The sequence below is a fragment of the Triticum aestivum genome, chromosome 1D, assembly GCF_018294505.1.
Source record: "Triticum aestivum cultivar Chinese Spring chromosome 1D, IWGSC CS RefSeq v2.1, whole genome shotgun sequence".
Classification (NCBI taxonomy): domain Eukaryota; kingdom Viridiplantae; phylum Streptophyta; class Magnoliopsida; order Poales; family Poaceae; genus Triticum; species Triticum aestivum.
The window spans coordinates 69,573,182-69,593,483 of record NC_057796.1 but is presented as its reverse complement, the minus strand read 5'-3'; the positions used below and the strand labels follow the sequence as shown (position 1 = coordinate 69,593,483).

Below are 20,302 nucleotides of genomic sequence, written 5' to 3'. Positions count from 1 at the left end.
AGCTTGGCTAGCAAGTTGTAACAAACCCCTATAATGTGTCCTTTTGTTCGTTGCGGCTGAAGTGGCCTTGATGGGTTCCACATCGACGGCACCGATGGCAAGCACGTCGGTCGATAGATCGAGCTATGGATCGACTCTCGACACGCGAGCGATGCCGCAGTCACAGCCAGTCCCTGTTTCCGGGAAGCTTCACGTATGGAGTGGCCACCACCCTCACGTCTCCATCGTCTCTGTCCTTTTTACTACTTACGTGATTGCTTTGGTGGTCATGGCTTCATGCATGCAGAGATATGCATGCCACTCCATTCCGGTGCAAGAATTGATGCAGTGCTTGCAGTGGCAAAGTGTGGGAAGGCTTGCGCGCGGGGAGTAAACTGGTCCGTGGCCTAGCTGTTGCTTCTTTTTCTTTTTGATGGTAGCTAAGGTGTTGCTGAAACACAAATTTAAATTTAAAATGATGTCAATACACCGCAAATTGAGACGGCGATTAGAGCACTGAAAGTTATGGTCAGGATGACACGATGAAAAAGTAGAAGAAAAAAAACTCTGTATAAAGTGCCATGCATGCATACTTTTCCGTGTTTGAAAATTCGTAAAACCTACACTACGACGCCAATGCAAATCACGGCACACTAGAGTATACACGTACATTCTCTGCTAGTCAGTTTTCAAAAGCTGTTCTGCTAGTCAGTTTACAAAAGCTGTCTTTTCCGACACCAACACGTACGGTTTCTAGCTAGCTCAAAACATCGGGTTGATCATTAATTCCTGTCACATGTCACATGTATGATGTGCATGTATGTATGTTGTCCAGCATGCTGCCCAGCCCATGCCAAAAGGAAAATAAAACCGGTCAGCCCAGTCCCACCTTTTGTTGCTTCCTCGTCTGCGCTTGTGCTTGTGCTTGTGCTGGTCTCTTCCCTCCAGCAGTCGACTTCTTTCTCCACGACCACGCACCACCAGGCCGGCACTGACCGACCACCACCGTGCAAGATCAATGGAGTGGGAACCGGAGCAGCAGGATCTCGGGGGCCTCGGGCTCGCCGGCATCTGTCGAGAGATCTACCGGGTGGTCTTCCCCTCCATCCTCCCCTACGCGGCGGCCGGCGTGGAAGCCGCGCTTCTCTCTGCACTTTTGCTCGCGCACATCGCCGCTTTCCACGGCATCGACTCCCTCCTGACCAACGACGGTTTCCACTTCGTCGTTTTCCTCGCCGGGTTACTCTTCGAGGTCGTCTCGATAATCGGCATCGCCTTCTCCTCGCTCGCCTGCACCGCCATCTACGTGTTCCACATCGCCTCCCTCTACTGTACCCAGGGCGACCTCCGCGCTTCCCAGAGCCTCCTGCGGCACCTTCCCCGTGTCCCCCTCACGCGCCTCGCCTCTACCTTCTTCCTCGCACTCGTACTCGCCTTTGTCATATTGTACGTCTCCCTCGCCGCCTTGCTCCTGCTCCACTACGAGGTCGGCGTCGGCCTACCGCTGCAGCTGCTGGGCGTGGCCGCTTGCCTCGCCGGAGTGGCCTACGTCGCCCCGTTGCTCCACCTTGCCTGCGTCGCGTCGGTGCTCGAGGACGCCGTCGAATTTGCCGCTCTGCGCAAGAGCCGCGCGCTCCTCGCCGGCAAGTTCTGGCCCGCGGCGGCCGTCTTCCTCACGCTCGACGGCTGCTTCCTCGCCCTGCAGCTGGCCTTCCCGCGGCTGGTGCTGGGCGACGCGCTTGGCCTCGGCCTCGGCTTCCAGCTGGCCGCGGGAGTGGCGGTGTTCGTGGCTCTGTGGGCGGTGGTGCTGCTGACGCTGGCGGCGCAGCCGGTGATCTACATTGTGTGCAAGAACCACCATCACGAGGTGGTCGACAAGGTCCACCTCGACTACATCGGAGAGTATGAGCGGCTCGCCGTCGACGGCGACAACGGCGTGGAGCTGCAGCCGGTGACGACGGAGCAGATCCCTGAAACTACTGCCTAGCTAGCCGCGTCCTGCATGTCGACGACTCCACCACGGTAGTACTACGAACTAAGCTTTCTCTCTACTAGTACCTAAGCTAGCTCCAAGATGATTTGAGACGATTCATAAGATCTTGCAGTCGTATGATGTGTATTATATGTCTGATCCGCTTGTCAGTGTAGAAAGACATGCATGCTAGTCGTATGATGTGTATTATATGTCTGATCCGCTTGTCAGTGTACAAAGACATGCATGCTGGTAGTTGGGATTATATAATGTGCTGAGTGCAAAATTATACTCATGGATCAAAGTAAATGCAGTAGGATGAACAGTATGGCCATATGCACCAATTCAAGTGTTTGATTTGTTCAAATTTTCTTTTCCCAAGCAACCCTTACCTTGAGAAAATCAATACATGGATCCACGGTCCGTGGTTACTTTAAGATTTGTGCTACTTCATTTAACTTTTTTTAAAGAATTTATTTTTTTTTTTTGCGAGAGAAATTTTCAATCTATTCATCAATCATGGCAGTACAGAGAACACAAGAGGTAATAAAAATTACAACTAGGTCTATGGACCACCTAGCGACGACTACAAGCACTGGAGCGAGCCGAAGGCGCGCCGCCGTCATCGCCCCTGCATCACCGGATTCGGGCAAACCTTGTTGTAATAGACAGTCGGGAAGTCGTCGTGCTAAGGCCCCAAAGGACCAACACACCAGAGCAGCAACCATCGCCGATGAAGAGAGTTGTAGATTGGAAAGATCAAACCTGGAACCACACGAACGAAGACGGACAAAAACTGGATCCAAAGAGATCCATCGAAGACCAGCAACGATCGAATCCCTTGAGATCCGACGGAGACACACCTCCACACATCCCCCGACAACGCTATTCACACCATCGGGACGGAGATAGGACGTGGGAGACATTATTACTACGGAGGGACATCGCCGCCGCCACACAGCCCCAACTAAGACGTTCAACCTAGCAAAAATGAGAACGGGGTCCCTCCCGCCGGCATTTATCTTGTTTCGAAGCTTAACATTGAGTTCTCCCTCTAGTTCGAAAGTACACCTTAACTGTTAGATTAGGAAAGTGTATCAAGTCCTTCATGTTTGGTTACCATGTTAAGTACGAGTAGGTCTATGATCGGCTGCTCGTGTTAAAAACACATCTAGGCCGCAAGTTTTGTAACGCAAGAAAACGTGAAGAGAAATTGAAAAAAAAAAGGTCACAATACAGGCCCTTGTGTCAGTGACAGTTTTTCAGTGCGTTTGTGGATTTTTATGTGATCAATCCGCTGGATGAATCCCAACAAACCCTTCGGAGTAAAATCGTGGGGGGGGGGGGGGTGGGGGAGGGGGTGATAGCATTTTTGTTGCCACGGTGTGGTCACCATTGCGCAAGCCGTGCACTCGTGATCCAGACAGATATCATCCTGTAAAGGTTTGGAAATTTCTCATCAAGGAGGAAACTTCTCACCAAGGAGTATGTCTTCTGCTTTCAGTCTGACTGTGTGCCCGAACTCTCTTGCCTTCGGTAGTCGACTTCTTTCACCCACCATCACCATCACCACCCTGTTCGATCGATGGACTAGGTAGCAAAGCAGCAGGACCTCGGTGGCCTCGGCCTTGCCGGCGTCTGCCGCGAGGTCACCCGAAGTCCTCTGCGCCAGCATCTTCAATGTCGCCTGCTTAGCTCCCCTTAAAAAGGAAAAAAAGAGGATAAATAATCATAATATAGTATAGTTAGGGAATAAAAGAGGATTTGGGGATAGAGGGACTTGAATCCTCACAACTTATAAAGTCGACGGATTTTCCTTTTACTAGAAATTTCATTGTTGTGAGTATTAACATGTAGAATGGGACTCTCTCTTTGTCCTCGTCCGATTAATCCACTTTTTAAAAGATCTCAAAAACTTTGAATTTGAATTGAAGAATTTGATTATTCAATATTACCGAAAAAGGCTTTCGCCCCGCTTTGTAGATAAAGCAACTGCCCAAGCCAAAAATCCAACAAGGTTCACAAACACACACACACACACACACACACACACACACACACACACACACACACACAAAGGTCTAGCACAAACAAGTAGTCAAAGGGTTAATGCTGAGGGCACAGCTCAACAAGCCCTGAAAAAGACAAAAAGCACGCACACGCGAGGTGCGGCAAAGCATCTAGTCGGGCTCCGGGGGTGGGGGGGGGAGCGGAGGCGCCAAGCGGAAGGCCATCGATCGAAGGTCGGCGATGAGGTTGTTGATGACGTCCCGATCCTGGAGGCGGCTAAGCGGCCGCCAGAGCTGCAAGTATCCACACATTTTAAAGATGGCGTCAGTAGCACGTCGAAGAGGGACCTTCTGAATGACAAGCTTATTGCGAACGGTCCAAAGCGTCCAGGCAAGGACCCCAACGCAGAGCCATCTAATATGGCGGTAGCGAGGGGGGAGGCGTGAATTTCCGCAAGCAGGTTAGGGAAGTTGGTGTTACACCACTGGCCCCCAACCGTCTCACGGAAACAGGACCAAAGGAACTGAGCCGTAGATCACGAGAAGAAGATGTGGTTGGCATCCTCCAACGTGTCGCACAAGGGGCACATCCCGTTCCCAGGTCCATTACGCTTAAGGACCTCCACGCCGGACGGGAGGCGGCCACGGATCCATTGCCACAGGAAGATCCTGATCTTCAGGGGCAAGCGGATGTCCCAAATCAAACTAAAGGGCTCGGGGGCCGTCGAGGGGGCGATGGCCGCGTAGAGGGATTTGGTGGAGAAGCAGCCGGAAGGCTCTAGACGCCAAGAGGTAGCATCCGGGGTGTCAATGCCGTCCATAGGGAGGAGGGCGATGTCCTGAAGTAGGGCGTCCCAGGCAGCAACTTCAGGGGGGCCAAAGGGGCGGCGGAAAGTGAGGCGCCCTAAGTCAATAAGGGCCGTCTCAACAGAGACGCGAGGGTCAACTGCAATTGTGAAGAGCTCCGGAAATCGCGCAGCCAGGGGGGAGTCGCCAATCCACCGATCAAACCAGAACAGGGTCGAGGACCCGGTACCAACCGAGATGGATGTGCTAATGCGAAGCACAGGAAGCAGCTGGACGACGGCCTGCCAAAACTGGGAGCCGCCCGAGCGCTGACAGAATGCAAGGGGTTGTCCTCGAAGGTACTTGTTCTGGATGATGGTGAGCCAGAGACCTCGGTCGCCGTTAGCAATGCGCTAGAGCCAACGGGTCAGGTGGGCCAAGTTCATGCGGCAGGAGGACAGGATCCCAAGACCTCCCTGGTCCTTGGGTTTGCAGATATCGGGCCAGCTAACCATATGGTACTTCTGCTTATCCTCCTCCCCAGCCCAGAAGAATCTGGATTGGTACTTGGCGATCTCCTGATGGATGGTCTCATGGAGGCTATAGAAGCTCACACTACAAAAAAAAGACACATCCGTGACATTTTGGGCCCAACGAAAAAAAATCTGTCATACATATGACACTTCCATGACGATAATTGTGACAAAACCCGGTATCATCATAGATGTGGTGGGCTCCTACTTCTATGACAAAAAATCATGACAGAAAATGGGCTTTTCGTCCTGGGCGGGCCGGAGACGCAGCTGCATGACATTCTTTGGGCCGTCCTTGACGGAAAAAACCGTGGTAGAAGCAAGGGCGAGGAAAATTTCGAGGAGTTCCCGGTTACGGTGGGAGGTCGGGGGCCGAGCGATGCGCGTTTCTCTCGTACGCGTACGCGCGTGTGTGCGAGGCGTTGGCTCTAACTGAACCCGAGCGAGGCGTTGGGCTCTAACTGAACCCGAGCGATTGCACCGCAGGCTACGCGTTACTGAACCCGAGCGATCGATCGATGGCTGTTAACTGAACCCGATCGAGCGATTCCTTTGCTACTGCTGCTAACTGAAGCTGATCGATGCTGCCTCTGGGATGTATAGTGAGCGTTGCGGGGGGGGGGGGGGGGGGGTTGGATGAACAGTGAGCGGTGGCGTTGCCTCTGGATGAACAGGACCCCGTGGTGTGGTGGAGGGCTGGATGAACAGTAGACGGTGGAGGGGTGCCCATGGAGGGGTGGTTGAACAGGACCCCGTGGTGTGGAGGGCTGGATGAACAGTAGACGGTGGAGGGGTGCCCGTGGAGGGGTGGTTGAACAGTAGCCGGTGGAGTAGCGCGCGGTGGAGGCTGGATGAACAGGAGCCCGTGGAGGCTGGAGGAGGTCGACGGTAGCCCATGGAGGCTGGAGCGCACCCGGAGCGGAGCCGCCGATGTCCCTCGTCTGCTCCTGCGACAGTACGTCCAAGAGAGCTTCGGAGCTCCAGGAGGCCATGGTTGAAGTGGTGCCGACAGAAGGAAGGGACCGGAGGAGAATAAGTGTGGGTCTTTGGCTATGGCTGGGAGCTGGGGCTCAAGTTAATATAGCGGGCGAATGGCAATGAGCCGCGGCAGACGGATGGACAACTGGCGCCGGAGTAAGTTCGCCGGGCGTGAATGCGGACGCTGCTTCAGTGACTTAACTGCAGATGCGTTTGGGTTACTGACATGTGGGCCCAACACACCAATTGCACCTGCAGTTAAGTCCGGTGAATGCGGCATTGACATTCTGGAGAGACGGTGACCGTTTCAGGCGGGAAGCGCGCGCTAGCGATGGATGGGGTTTCGGTGTGCAGTGGCACTAAGATCGGTCGCTCACGATAGTACATACTCCGTACCATACTACCATAGTACCCTCTTTAGCTTAGGCTGTTTTATAGATTGTCGTTGTGATGGACGATATACATGAGCAAGGCGGTCCGAGTATGACCGTTGGTGTTGAGCCAGGTGAATACATGCTCGGCGTTCGCGTAGGCCTCCATCAAACGTCTAAACAGTAATGGCAGGCACCGCCGGGGCGCGCAGGTGATGGGCTCGCCGTTTGCGTTGCGCCATGAGCAGGACTTTGATTTAGAGGGCGACGTGCATGCATTAGCATGCTTTGACAGCGTGAGCGTGAGTGTCTGACGTGAAGTATTTCATTTTCATTTGGCTGACGAGGGTGCGTTGCAGCGACGAGTCCGTGGTTTGATTCCCCACATACGCATAATTTTGGTTTTTACAATATTTCTTTCTCCATTGACAGGTAGGCCCTTGTAGATAGATAAAGAACATGAGCTGATGAGGCGCATGCGGACTGTTTGACTGGTCAACCAGACAAATACGGAGCTATACGCTGAGCCAGTGACCGTATAATCACCATATCTCGTATACAATGATCAAAGTGAGCTATCAAGACAAGTTCGACGACCGCCAATGCATTTTACTCGGTAATAAATGACCAGGATTGAAGGGGAATCCAAATTTGCTTCGTCTTCTGTCCTTGAGCTCTTGACAAACCAATGCACTATACGGTTGTCTGGCCACTCCACCCTAGAGCTCTCACCAAGCGTCGTTCATGCCACCGCGCCGCACACTAACCGGTAAGGCAGCGATGGCATCCCGCCGCGCCGAGTTCCTCGCTGCCCACGACCGCACACAAAATGGTAGGGAAGCGATGGCATCCCGCCGTGCCGAGTTCATCGCCGCTCGCGACCTCACAACTATGTGGGAGGAATTTGAAGATGCCAAGGCCGAATGGGCGGTAGAGCAAGAGGTGGCCAAAGCCGCACAGAGGGAGCGGAAAAGTCAGAAAGCACTCAAGAAAAGAGAGGCTCGCCGCCGCAAGAAAGAAAAGGACGCACGCGCTGCTGCGGAGAGGTCGGCGGAGATCCAAGCACGGTGGGGAGTCGCCGACAAAGCCGGGAAGGAGAACGACGGCGTCTGGCCAGCATGTGAGAAGTAGTAGTACTAGTAGTTAGTGTGTGTGTCTGTGTCTGAGTACGAGCATGTACCAATACTACTAGTTACTACTATAGTTTTAGAGCAAATTACCACTACATTAGCCTAGACTAAATGGAAAAATTCCTATCCTAAGCATCAAATGGCATCTTTTTCTCTATAGGAATTGAGATGCATGTCATCTCACTTCCCATGATTTTCAAATTCCTATCCTATGAACGAAAGGAGGCCTTTGTTGGAGTAACTACTGTAGCTAGCAGTACTGCTGGTACAGTAGTTTTCTTCAAGAAGCGGAATTCAACGAAGTCATGATGGTTCCTTCGTCCGAGCAACTTCAAAGTGGGAAGTGGGCCTGTGATTTGACGGCTCATTAGTCATTGTTACTGCGGCGCGACGACCTGGGTGACTCTCCTTGGAGTTCTGCGTGCATGGCAAGTGGACCAGGATGGTCGACGTCCCACATGTTGGCGAACGGAAGTATTCTTTCCGATATCGAGGAGCAAGGAAACTGCGTGGTATAGTATCACTGCTGATTGGTTCAAAAAAAATAGTATCACTGCCGATTTATAATTATTTTTCATTTCTTATGAATGCTAGCGTTTCAACTCTTACGACGAAGGGTGCCAAATACGGCACGTGCTGGATGTCCCACACGTCAGCGAAAGGAGTGGGACATGAACAACGTGGTAGAGCCCAACGTAAAAAAACAGCGTGGTAGAGCGTCTCCACTTCCTCCACTTCTGGGTCGGAGACCACACGTAGTAGTACTTAGTGGTATGAACGATACAAAGTGCGACCTGGAGAGAAAGACATGTCTAGTTGGAAGGTCTCGGGGCATACACGTAAACAAATATAAAAGTTAATATGTGCCTCCAACTAATATAGTAGTAGTAGAGTACTTAGGCACGTACTCCATAACATCACCGTGCATTGCACGTACAACATTTAGTGGTAGTACGTAGTAAGAGATAAATGCCGCCCAAGAGTTCCCTTCTCGACCTACTTTTGGGTGTTTGATAGAGTGTATGGAGGGTGCATGAGTCCACACTAGTTTAGCACAAATACACTAGAAACATGCATGAAGAGAGCATGCATGAAGAGGGGTGTTGAGTTGAGCATGCATGAAGAGGGAACAACTATGCTGAGACGAGAACGCAACCAAACACACCCTATATGCCACGCATGTCCATACCATTTGTGCCTTTCTACTTCACTTACTGCGCTACATTACTCAGGTTCGTACGTCCACTCCTGGGTACATGTCCGTCTCGTAGTTCCAGTCCCACGTGTTCTTCATATAGATGGAACGATCCTTGCATAACACGTGCACCTTGATGCTAGATGTCTCGCGTGTTGGCAAAAGGATGAACAAAGCTCACGTAAAAAAAATAGAGTGGAAGAACATAGATTCCGAACGACCGAGAAGGAGCAAGGAACCTCGTGGTGGAGCGTCTGCACTCATAATATTTAATATTATTCAGCGATATAAAATTAACCAATCATCTCCACAGTGGACTTGAAGAGTACGAAACACGGCAGCCCAGTGTAGTTACATCATACTAGTACATAGCTAACCCACGCTATCACCATATTTCTTGGCTTCCGTGCGACACCTATCTCTAGTAATCCAGCAACCTGTATCGCTTCTCCCTCCTCGTCTCTATCAAAGTGCGGCGGACTGGCGTTTCTGCCGTCTATTGAGGTCGGTTAACTATCACATGTTAGCGACATGCCAAGAGCATTCTAAAAAAATTCCTTTCACGTTCTGTTTTAAAAAAAAAATCCTTTCACGTACGAACTTGCGTGTATGCTTTGAGCAACTTGCATGTCCTATACTGCTCCTGTTTGATACTCTAACTTAGCTAGAGGTTAGACTAACTCATGAGTAACCCTGAACTAACTGTGGCCAAAGAGGTGTTTGGGTGACAGGTTAGATTGACAATAAATGCATTTCATGGAGAGAGAAAAGTGATTTTTCAGTGGTCCCAATGAGAACTATCTCCAGTTAGCACCTCTTGGATGGGATAGTTTTTTTTGGTGGGTTCGATGCAACTTGCTCCAATTTAAACCCTCATGCTTGGATACTTTAGGGCTATTTGAGCCCCAACTAGCTCAAACTAACTCTAACCCATGGATCCAAACAGGGCCTATGACCAGTCTCGACGCGGAGCAGTCGCGTGCATCGGGAAGCGGCGCTCTCTCGGCCGTCGCGCCACTTCAAAGCCGGCGCCAGTGAGAGGTCGCCTCCGCTCTGGCCGGGCATTAATGCGGCACTGACGCTTCAGGGCGACGCTGACCGTTTCACGCGGGAAGCGCGCGCTGGCAAGGGAGTATAGGTTTTGAACAGTTTCAGGTGTAGTACTGGTAGTTAGCAAAACTACTCAATTATTGCACTCAGTTTCCTAAGAAATTGTGGTAAAAACGTTACTCCACAGCCCGCTTCCCTTCTCCTTCCTCTTCCACCGCCTGCGCACGTCCGTGGGAAGCGACCGGACAACCCTTATATAGGAGTGCTAGCACAAAAAGATGCATGCATGACCACTAAAATTTCCATATTAAAGCGCCGCTCCGGCGGGAGTATGGTGTATGTTGTTACCTTCGGCCAGCCCCTGGCTACCGGGCGACGGCGACCAGAGAAGAGGCGGCGGGAGGGGAATGAATGCAGCTACTGTTTGGGTTCGCCTTCCGGCTTAAATAAATGCGTAGCATCACGTGTACCCGCGGGTGCACAAATTGTAACATACGTGTCTGCTTAAGTGGGCGTCACGTAACTGGTGTGTGTGTGAGAGAGATTCTGAGAGACAGAGTGCGTGTGTGCGACTCTACTCTTCGGACATTTATGTTGGGGAACGTAGCAGAAATTCAAAGTTTTCTATGCATCACCAAGATCAATCTATGGAGTTTACTAGCAACGAGAGAGAAGGAGTGCATCTACATACCCTTGTAGATCGCGAGCGGAAGCGTTCAAGAGAACGGGGTTGATGGAGTCGTACTCGTCGTGATCCAAATCACCGATGATCCTAGCGCCGAACGGACGGCACCTCCGCGTTCAACACACGTACGGAGCAGCGACGTCTCCTCCTTCTTGATCCAGCAAGGGGGGAGGAGAGGTTGATGGAGATCCAGCAGCACGACGGCGTGGTGGTGGAAGTAGCGGGATTCCAACAGGGCTTTGCCAAGCGCTGCGGGAGGAGGGAGATGTATCACGGGAGGGAGAGGGAGGCGCCAGGGCTTAGGTATTGCGGCCCTCCCTCCCCCCACTATATATAGGGCCAAGGGAGAGGGGGGCGCAGCCTTGGCCCTTCCTCCAAGGAAGGGTGCGGCCAGGGAGGAGTCCATCCTCCCCAAGGCACCTCGGAGGTGCCTTCCCCCTTTAGGACTCTTCCTTTCCCTTATCTCTTGGCGCATGGGCCTCTCGGGGCTGGTGCCCTTGGCCCATATAGGCCAAGGCGCACACCCCTACAGCCCATGTGGCCCCCCGGGGCTGGTGGACCCCCTTGGTGGACCTCCAGACCCCTTTCGGCACTCCCGGTACAATACCGATAATGCGCGAAACTTTTACGGCGACCAAAATAAGACTTCCCATATATAAATCTTTACCTCCGGACCATTCCGGAACTCCTCGTGACGTCCGGGATCTCATCCGGGACTCCGAACAACTTTCGGGTTACCGCATACTAATATCTCTATAACCCTAGCGTCACCGAACCTTAAGTGTGTAGACCCTACGGGTTCGGGAGACAGGCAGACATGACCGAGACGACTCTCCGGTCAATAACCAACAGCGGGATCTGGATACCCATGTTGGCTCCCACATGCTCCTCGATGATCTCATCGGATGAACCACGATGTCGAGGATTCAATCAATCCCGTATACAATTCCCTTTGTCTACCGGTATGTTACTTGCCCGAGATTCGATCGTCGGTATCCCGATACCTTGTTCAATCTCGTTACCGGCAAGTCTCTTTACTCGTTCCATAACACATCATCCCGTGATCAACTCCTTGGTCACATTGTGCACATTATGATGATGTCCTACCGAGTGGGCCCAGAGATACCGCTTCGTTTACACGGAGTGACAAATCCCAGTCTCGATTCGTGCCAACCCAACAGACACTTTCGGAGATACCTGTAGTGCACCTTTATAGCCACCCAGTTACGTTGTGACGTTTGGTACACCCAAAGTATTCCTACGGTATCCGGGAGTTGCACAATCTCATGGCCTAAGGAACTGATACTTGACATTTGAAAAGCTCTGAGCAAACGAACTACACGATCTTGTGCTAGGCTTAGGATTGGGTCTCGTCCATCACATCATTCTCCTAATGATGTGATCCCGTTATCAACGACATCCAATGTCCATGGTCAGGAAACCGTAACCATCTATTGATCAACGAGCTAGTCAACTAGAGGCTTACTAGGGACATGGTGTTGTCTATGTATCCACACATGTATCTAAGTTTCCTATCAATACAATTCTAGCATGGATAATAAACGGTTATCATGAACAAGGAAATATAATAATAACCTATTTATTATTGCCTCTAGGGCATATTTCCAACAATGTACCCGACCTTTTGCATCGGAATATAAGTATAATGGTATTTACTTTAGCTAGTGATTTACGTGGCCATGTTAACGTGGTTGTGTCAAAAAATGTCACTTCCTGCTCGTGATTTGCGTTATATAATTACAAGCAAGATTCTCGTGCATTGCATGGAACATCCATCTGCCAGATTTCATCTGCCAGATTTCATAAATGCAGCTAATGCTAACATGATTCCGACGGACTTAAGCATCGCTACGGATGAGAAAATCTCATCGTAGTCAACTCCTTGAACTTGTGAAAATACTCTTTGCCACAAGTCGAGCTTCATAGACGGTAACATTACCGTCCACGTCCGTCTTCTTCTCAAAGATCCATTTATCTCGGATTTCATGGCTTCTAACCATTTGTCGGAATATGGGCCCACCATCGCTTCTCCATAGCTCGTAGGTTCAGTATTGTCCAACAACATGATATCTCAGACAGGATCACGTACCACTCTGAAGTAGCACGCATCCTCGTCGTCCTACGAGGTTTGGTGGTGACTTGATCCGAAGTTTCATGATCACTATCATAAGCTTCCACTTCAATTGGTGTAGGTGCCACAGGAACAACTTCCTGTGCCCTGCTACAAACTAGTTGAAGTGACGGTTCAATAACCTTATCAAGTCTCCACCATCCTCCCACTCAATTCTTTCGAGAGAAACTTTTCCTCGAGAAAGGAACCGTTTCTAGAAGCAATTACTTTTGCTTCCAGATCTGAAATAGGAGGTATACCCAACTGTTTTGGGTATTCTTATGAAGATGCATTTATCCGCTTTGGGTTCGAGCTTATCAGCCTGAAACTTTTTCACATAAGCATCGCAGCCCCAAACTTTTAAGAAACGACAACTTAGGTTTCTCTAAATGGTGTCGTCTCAACGGAATTGCGTGGTGCCCTATTTAAAGTGAATGCGGATGTCTCTAATGCCTAACCCATAAACGATAGTTGTAATTCGATAAGAGACATCATGGTATGCACCATATCCAATAGGGTGCAGTTATGATGTTCGGACACACCATCACACTGTGGCGTTCCAGGCGGTATTAATTGTGAAACACTTTCCACAATGTCTTAATTGTGTGCCAAACTCGTAACTCAGATACTCATCTCTATGATCATATCACAGACATTTTATCCTCTTGTCACGATGATCTTCAACTTCACTCTGAAATTACTTGAACCTTTCAATAATTCAGACTTGTGTTTCATCAAGCAAATACACTCAGCATCTACCCAAATCATCTGTGAAGTAAGAACATAACGATATCCACTGCATGCCTCAGCACTCATTGGACTGCATACATCAAATGTATTACTTCCAACAAGTTGCTCTCTTGATCATCTTACTGAAAACGAGGCCTTTCAGTCATCTTGCCCATGTGGTATGATTTGCATGTCTCAAGTGATTCAAAATCAAGTGAGTCCAAACGATCCATCTGCATGGAGTTTCTTCATGCATATATACCAATAGACATGGTTCGCATGTCTCAATCTTTTCAAAAAACGAGTGAGTCCAAAGATCCATCTACATGGAGCTTCTTCATGCGTTCTATACCAATATGACTCAAGTGGCAGTGCCACAAGTATGTGGTACTATCATTACTATCTTATATCTTTTGGCACGAACATGTGTATCACTGCGATCGAGATTCATTTTAGGTGCAAGACCATTGATGGTATTATTCAAATAAACAGAGTAACTATTATTCTCCTTAAATGAATAACCGTATTGCGATAAACATAATCCAATCATGCTCAACGCAAACACCAAATCTCGATGGTAGAGGGAGCATGCGATGCTTGATCACATCAACCTTGGAAATACTTCCAACACATATCGTCATCTCACCTTTAGCTAGTCTCCATTTATTCCGCAGCTTTTATTTCGAGTTACTAACACTTAGCAACCGAACCGGTATCTAATACCCTGGTGCTGCTAGGAGTACTAGTAAAGTACACATTCATATAACGTATATCCAATATAGTTCTGTTGACCTTGCTTGCCTTCTCATCTACCAAGTATCTAGGGTAGTACTGCTTCAGTGACCGTTCCCCTCATTACAGAAGCACTTAGTCTCGGGTTTGGGTTCAACCTTGGGATTCTTCACTAGAGCAGCAAATGATTTGCTGTTTCATGAAGTATCCCTTTTGCCCTTGCCCTTCTAGAAACTAGTGGTTTCACTAACCATCAACAATTGATGCTCCTTCTTGATTTCTACTTTCGCGGTGTCAAACATCGCGAGTTGCTCAAGGATCATCATCTATCCTTGATATTTATAGTTCATCACGAAGCTCTACTAGCTTGGTGGCAGTGATTATGGAGAACCATCACTATCTCATCTGGAAGATTAACTCCCACTCGATTCAAGCGATTGTGGCACTCAGACAATCTGAGCACACGCTCAATGATTGAGCTTTTCTCCCTTAGTTTGCAGGCTTAAGAAACTTGTCAGAGGTCTCATACCTCTTGACGTCGGCACTAGTCTGAAATCCCAATTTCAATCTTCGGAACATCTCATATGTTCTGCGACGTTTCAAAACCGTCTTTGGTGCCACAATTCTAAACCGTTAGCATTACACACCGAACTATCACGTAGTTATCAAAACGTGTATGTCAGATGTTCCGCAACATCTACAGACGACGCTGAGGTTCAGCACACCGAGCGGTGCATTAAGGACATAAGCCTTCTGTGCAGCAATGAGGACAATCCTCAGTTCACGGACCCAGTCCGCATAATTGCTACTACCAACTTTCAACTAAATTTTCTCTAGGAACATATCTTAAATAGTAGAACTAAAGCGCAAGCTATGACATAATTTGCAAAGACCTTTTTGACTATGTTCATGATAATGAACTTCACCTGATTATGAAATGGACTCCCACTCAGATAGACATCCCTCTAGTCATCTAAGTGATACATGATCCGAGTCAAACTAGGCCGTGTCCGATCATCACGTGAGACGGACTAGTCATCATCGGTGAACATCTCCATGTTGATCGCATCTACTATATGACTCATGTTCGACCTTTCGATCTCTTGTGTTCCGAGGCCATGTCTGTACATGCTAGGCTCGTCAAGTCAACCTAAGTGTTTCGCATGTGTTCCGAGGCCATGTCTGTACATGCTAGGCTCGTCAACACCCGTTGTATTCGAACGTTAGAATCTATCACACCCGATCATCACGTGGTGCTTCGAAACAACGAACCTTCGCAACGGTGCACAGTTAGGGGGAACACGTCTCTTGAAATTTTTAGTGAGGGATCATCTTACTTACTACCGTCGTTCTAAGCAAATAAGATGCATAACATGATAAACATCACATGCAATCAAATAGTGACATGATATGGCCAATATCATTTTGCTCCTTTGATCTCCATGTTCGGGACACCATGATCATCTTTGTCACCGGCATGACACCATGATCTCCATCATTGTGTCTTCATGAAGTTGTCACGCCAACGATTACTTCTACTTCTATGGTAACGCGCTTAGCAATAAAGTAAAGTAATTTACATGGCGTTATTCAATGACACGCAGGTCATACAAAAAATAAAGACAACTCCTATGGCTCCTGCCGGTTGTCATACTCATCGACATGCAAGTCGTGATTCCTATTACAAGAATATGATCAATCTCATACATCACATATATCATTCATCACATCTTCTGGCCATATCACATCACATAGCACATGCTGCAAAAACAAGTTAGACGTCCTCTAATTGTTGTTTGCAAGTTTTTACGTGGCTTGTATAGGTTTCTAGCAAGAACGTTTCTTACCTACGTAAAACCACAACGTGATATGCCAATTTCTATTTACCCTTCATAAGGACCCTTTTCATCGAATCCGTTCCGACTAAAGTGGGAGAGACAGACACCCGCTAGCCACCTTATGCAACTAGTGCATGTCAGTCGGTGGAACCTGTCTCACGTAAGCGTACGTGTAAGGTCGGTCCGGGCCGCTTCATCCCACAATGCCGCCGAAACAAGATAAGACTAGTAGCGGCAAGAAGAATTGGCAATATCGACGCCCACAACTACTTTGTGTTCTACTCGTGCATAGAAACTACGCATAGACCTAGCTCTGATACCATTGTTGGGACGTAGCAGAAATTCAAAATTTTCTACGCATCACCAAGATCAATCTATGGAGTTTACTAGCAACGAGAGAGAAGGAGTGCATCTACATGCCCTTGTAGATCGCGAGCGGAAGCGTTCAAGAGAACGGGGTTGATGGAGTCGTACTCGTCGTGATCCAAATCACCGATGATCCTAGCGCCGAACGGACGGCACCTCCGCGTTCAACACACGTATGGAGCAGCGACGTCTCCTCCTTCTTGATCCAGCAAGGGGGGAGGAGAGGTTGATGGAGATCCAGCAGCACGACGGCATGGTGGTGGAAGTAGCGGGATTCCAACAGGGCTTCGCCAAGCGCTGCGGGAGGAGGGAGATGTATCACGGGAGGGAGAGGGAGGCGCCAGGGCTTAAGTATTGCTGCCCTCCCTCCCCCCCACTATATATAGGGCCAAGGGAGGGGGGGCGCAGCCTTGGCCCTTCCTCCAAGGAAGGGTGCGGCCAGGGAGGAGTCCATCCTCCCCAAGGCACCTCGGAGGTGCCTTCCCCCTTTAGGACTCTTCCTTTCCCTTATCTCTTGGCGCATGGGCCTCTCGGGGCTGGTGCCCTTGGCCCATATAGGCCAAGGCGCACACCCCTACAGCCCATGTGGCCCCCCGGGGCTGGTGGACCCCCTTGGTGGACCTCCGGACCCCTTTCGGCACTCCCGGTACAATACCGATAATGCGCGAAACTTTTCCGGCGACCAAAATAAGACTTCCCATATATAAAGCTTTACCTCCGGACCATTCCGGAACTCCTCGTGACGTCCGGGATCTCATCCGTGACTCCGAAAAACTTTCGGGTTACCGCATACTAATATCTCTATTACCCTAGCGTCACCGAACCTTAAGTGTGTAGACCCTACGGGTTCGGGAGACAGGCAGACATGACCGAGACGACTCTCCGGTCAATAACCAACAGCGGGATCTGGATACCCATGTTGGCTCCCACATGCTCCTCGATGATCTCATCGGATGAACCACGATGTCGAGGATTCAATCAATCCCGTATACAATTCCCTTTGTCTACCGGTATGTTACTTGCCCGAGATTCGATCGTCGGTATCCCGATACCTTGTTCAATCTCGTTACCGGCAAGTCTCTTTACTCGTTCCGTAACACATCATCCCGTGATCAACTCCTTGGTCACATTGTGCACATTATGATGATGTCCTACCGAGTGGGCCCAGAGATACCTCTTCGTTTACACGGAGTGACAAATCCCAGTCTCGATTCGTGCCAACCCAACAGACACTTTCGGAGATACCTGTAGTGTACCTTTATAGCCACCTAGTTACGTTGTGATGTTTGGTACACCCAAAGTATTCCTACGGTATCCGGGAGTTGCACAATCTCATGGCCTAAGGAACTGATACTTGACATTAGAAAAGCTCTGAGCAAACGAACTAGACGATCTTGTGCTAGGCTTAGGATTGGGTCTCGTCCATCACATCATTCTCCTAATGATGTGATCCCGTTATCAACGACATCCAATGTCCATGGTCAGGAAACCGTAACCATCTATTGATCAACGAGCTAGTCAACTAGAGGCTTACTAGGGACATGGTGTTGTCTATGTATCCACACATGTATCTAAGTTTCCTATCAATACAATTCTAGCATGGATAATAAACGGTTATCATGAACAAGGAAATATAATAATAACCTATTTATTATTGCCTCTAGGGCATATTTCCAACAATGTACCCGACCTTTTGCATCGGGATATAAGTATAATGGTATTTACTTTAGCTAGTGATTTACGTGGCCATGTTAACGTGGTTGTGTCAAAAAATGTCACTTCCTGCTCGTGATTTGCGTTATATAATTACAAGCAAGATTCTCGTGCATTGCATGGAACATGAATATGCATTTTTTACAGAACACCTGTTGTGATTGACCCATGCAGGAGTAATCCCATGTGTAAAAACTAATGATATCTCGAGAATTTTATCGGAAAACTGGTATCTCGAGAATGTCATCGAAAAAATGAAAGATGAGAGATAAGGCGAGGAGGAGTGGAGCGTGGTGGTGACTGGTGGTCGGAATGGGCGGAGGCATGGGGATGGACGGCGCCGGCAGGCGGCAGCGGCCACCATGCATGCTAGATTGTTCCAGAGACTTATTCCTTTTTTAATTGCTGAGCAATGAGGTCGCGGGAGATAATGATGTGGAGAGAGATGCGGGTATCTTTTGTAAAATTATCATAGTTTGCTTTCTATCCTCAGGTATATATCACACGGTCTGTATTACAAGATGGCAGGCACACCATCACCGCCAACTCGTTTTTTTATAAGGGTACAGATGATAAGTTTGCTGACTACTAAAGTAAAGTGGAATTTGTCCATGTTATGCAAGTAAATAAAGGTGATTGTTTATCATACGGGTAAGGTTGGATGAAGGGTGGTAGAAACAAATGCTCCGCCTAGAGCATGTGTGTGTGAGATGGAGTCTTAGTGTGTGTGTGGGGTGTGTGTGTGAGAGAGAGATAGAGAGAGAGAGGAGAGAGAGAGATGGAGTCTTAGTTTGTGTGTGTGTGTGTAAGAGAGAGAGAGATGGAGTCTTAGTGTGTTAGTGGGGGGTGTGCGTGCATGCGTGCGTGTGTGTGTGTGTTTGTGTGTGTGTGTGAGAGAGAGGGAGAGATGGAGTCTTTGTCTGTGTGTGGGGGGGTGCGTGCGTGTGTGTGTGTGTGCGTGTGTGTGTTTGTGTGTGTGTGTCGCGGGGTCCTCTGTGGCGGATGTAATTTAAGTGTGCATGGCTTCATCATAGAGAGGTGATGTGTATGGCAGAGTCCACCAACGATGGGGTGCGAGAGAGAAAATGCCCGTAGAGAGGGAAGAGAAGGTGTGTGCGCGTGAGAGGAGTCGACATCGAGAGAACGTGTTTGTTCGAGAGACACCGAGGAAGACTACTACATATCGATGGTGCATGTAGGCGGGAATTAAACAAAGGGATGGTCTTATTGGTTTCGGGGATATAGGGGAAGAGTGAGAGGCGGGGGGGGGGGGGTAGCTAGAAGGAGATTGTTAAGTGTGAGTGTGTGTTTTACCCATCCAGGCGGAAGTTATGTGCACAAAAGAGGAGAACGATTCGATGTGGCGTTAGGATTGAGGGTAATTAACTACGTATGGAGACATAGAGACCTTGAACGTGCATGTGTGAGAGGTATACATGTATACGTGGGATGTGTGTGTGTGCGCGCGCGCATGATCGAGATAAAAGAAAGAAGACATAAGTCATAAGATCAACGACATGGGAGAGACGGATCGGTATGACAATATGCATGCATGTGAGAATGCAGGGAAGAAGGCCCGGCAATTGAGCATGTGTTTTTGTCTTTAAGAGATAGTGGTGTGGGCTGGAGCATGCATCTATGGCGAGCAGAGGGAGTGAGGCGCAACGATTGTGCAAAAGAGACCAACCTATAAATGCATATGTATGGAGAGACATATATAGTGTGGTGATAGGAAGCAAGACTCCGTGCGAGAAAGAAATGTTGACGGAGAAACTACAGATAGATACAGAGATGGAGATGCTAGCTAGAGGGATATCCGCTAGTTTGGGTGTTGGAGATGACCGTCGGGTGGTTTAAAGGGTGAAGTTATATATGTGTGTGAGAGGGCACTTGACTGCATGTAGAGAGAAACATATGTAGTGTGCGTGATAGGAATCAAGAGTGAGGGCGAGAAAGAAGGTTGACGGAGAAACAGATAAATAGAAAGATAAAGATGCTAGCTAGTGTGCGTTAGAGATAGGAGTCGAGTGGATCAGAAGGCTGGGTTATGTGTGTGGGTGTGAGAGAGATAGAGAGAGGGTGCATGTGAGTCACATACAAACAGA

General features: G+C 49.1%; 1 protein-coding gene across 1 annotated transcript; it reads left to right on the top strand.

Moving 5' to 3' along the window:
- The first annotated feature begins 899 nt into the window (after nucleotides 1-899).
- LOC123165511 (uncharacterized) lies at nucleotides 900-2,395 on the top strand. Its single transcript, XM_044583173.1, has one exon. The coding sequence runs from the start codon at nucleotides 998-1,000 to the stop codon at nucleotides 1,964-1,966; it is 969 nt and encodes a 322-aa protein (XP_044439108.1). The 5' UTR covers nucleotides 900-997; the 3' UTR covers nucleotides 1,967-2,395.
- The last annotated feature ends 17,907 nt before the right edge of the window (nucleotides 2,396-20,302 follow it).